Genomic DNA, 2,240 nt, shown 5'->3' with positions numbered 1-2,240 from the left:
TCAGGGAACCGAATTCAAACCATAACACTGGGGACGCTCGAACAAAGCCACAACTTTGAACCAGAGCGACAAGTTCCCATCCAGGAAACCAAAACAGCTCAGCTCAGCGCCAGCAAAGCACCCAAACTTCCTAGTCATCAACTATGCAAAAACCACCACCTACATTACACCATCATCCGCACCACAAACACACAAATAACTAGCACAACTATTTCTTTCTTTTGGAACCGATCATCACAGCACGACGTGGACCGACGCGTGTTCCTCTGCGCGCGAGGGTTGGCCGTTGCCCGCTGCCGCCCGTGGGGAATGGAGTGAGCGAATCGTTCTTTTTCTGTAGCAATCCAATTTCTCCAAAACTCTTGGATATCTAAATATCTTTACGCCTGATTATATCCTATAAATACACGTTCAGCTTTTGACTTTGGAGAGGGGTAGCTAGCTGGCTTCATATAGGATCGAGTATATCAGCTAATGGAAGAAGGAGCACCAGCGTCCACAAGCCAGACGACAGCGGCAGCACCGACGAGCACCCCGACGACAGCGGGCAGCATGGCGAACACGGCGTTTAAGAGCCTTGGCGACGTGCTCATGGTGCTGCCGACGTCCACGGTTATCGTGTACGAGGTGCTGAACCCGATCGTGACCAACACCGGCGTGTGCAGCGTGGCGAACAAGGTTGTCACGGCGGTGCTCCTCTCGCTCTGCGCCTTCTCGTGCGCCTTCTCGGCCTTCACCGACAGCTACATCGGCGCCGACGGCAAGGTCAGGTATGGCATCGCGACGGTCAGGGGTCTCGTGCCGATCAGCGGCGGCGACGACACTGACGGCGAGGGGAGGGACTTCTCCAAGTACAGGCTGCGGCTTGCAGACTTCGCGCACGCCCTCTTCTCGGTGATGGTGTTCGCGGCCGTGGCGCTGCTGGCCGACGCCAACACAGTGGCGTGCTTCTACCCGCAGCTCCTGGCGCAGCAGAAGGCGCTGGTCACGGCGCTGCCCGTCGTGATCGGCGCCCTCGCCAGCGGGTTCTTCGTCGTCTTCCCCTCCACGCGCCACGGGATCGGGTACCCGCCGATGAAGCCTGCCGCAACCGCGCTGGCGTCGCAGTAGCTAGGCCGGTGGTGACCTCGATGGCGATGCGCTGCCGCGCCGTGTGGTCTGTGTCTGTTTTGTACACCGCGTGCACCTGTGCGTGTAAATGTGCCGTTCGATCTGCTTGCATCTGTTATGGGTTTGTTGTCAATATTTTCTGGATGAATAGTTGATCTTTGTTGGTAACTTGGTTTGATTGGTATCGTGATGTTCAATTCTTCATGTCAAAGCTACTGTGCACCGTTGAACTTGCTTGCGCGTCTAGTTTTAGTCCCATGTTTGAATGTCTCTTATTCGAGAAGGGAAAGGATCTCACAGTCTCTGCATTCTCAGATAGACACAACCATAGTTTTTATTAGAAAATTACTAGCTCCGCGTTTAAGTGTATGCTGCTCATCATTTTTCAAAGGGCTGTATTCTTTTTTGGACAAAAGATCCTCGTTTATGACATTAGCAACAATCTAAGAAAACGGCTGCATAAATTGATCAAACCAACACAAAAACCAAATCTATCATAGACATATTCCAGAGATACAGTTTTTTCATATAAAATCTTGGAATCCGGAGATGTTGTCTTGAGACTTGTCAAATCACCTCAATGGAGTTTAAAATACTATGGGATTAAGTGTATGCCTTGCACGCACGCGTTGCATGTTAATATATAGCGACAGGTTTGATTTTCTGGAGATATTCCTTGACCCTAAGATAGTTATACAAGGTACAGATCAAACCGTATCAGGTTACAACAACTTAGGCACGACTACATCGTTTAGACAATGATCTGGAAGGATTGGGTCCTACCTCGATATCCAGGGATGAAGAAGATACTCCTAGCATAGATGGTCGAGGGAGAAGATGTCACGGTTGGGTTGAAGGAAGAACCTAGCAAGAAAAAATAAAGGGCACATTACTACAACATGTAAGGCTGTTGCTGACCCAGCCTGCTGAGCCTATCCTGGCGGGGTGCCTTTACAACCGTGGGATTTCCAGCTTAGATGATCTACATCGTTCGTTCGATCTGGTCGGCGTGTTTTTTTGGCACTTTACTCTTTGTGTCTTCTCTGGCTGACATTTGGTCCCACTTGCTACAAGCCACAATTCACAAGTATGGGTAAATCTTCAAAGGTGTGAAAAGGAAAAAAGAGACC

The 2,240-nt window shown here is 50.3% G+C and overlaps 1 protein-coding gene across 1 annotated transcript; it reads left to right on the top strand.

The window, feature by feature from the left end:
* The first annotated feature begins 543 nt into the window (after nucleotides 1–543).
* LOC124673715 (protein DMP2-like) lies at nucleotides 544–1,110 on the top strand. The gene has a single exon (XM_047209754.1). The coding sequence runs from the start codon at nucleotides 553–555 to the stop codon at nucleotides 1,108–1,110; it is 558 nt and encodes a 185-aa protein (XP_047065710.1). The 5' UTR covers nucleotides 544–552.
* Nucleotides 1,111–2,240: the final 1,130 nt, after the last annotated feature.

This window comes from Lolium rigidum, chromosome 7 (assembly GCF_022539505.1).
Source record: "Lolium rigidum isolate FL_2022 chromosome 7, APGP_CSIRO_Lrig_0.1, whole genome shotgun sequence".
Taxonomy (NCBI): domain Eukaryota; kingdom Viridiplantae; phylum Streptophyta; class Magnoliopsida; order Poales; family Poaceae; genus Lolium; species Lolium rigidum.
This window is presented reverse-complemented; position numbering and strand designations above follow the sequence as displayed.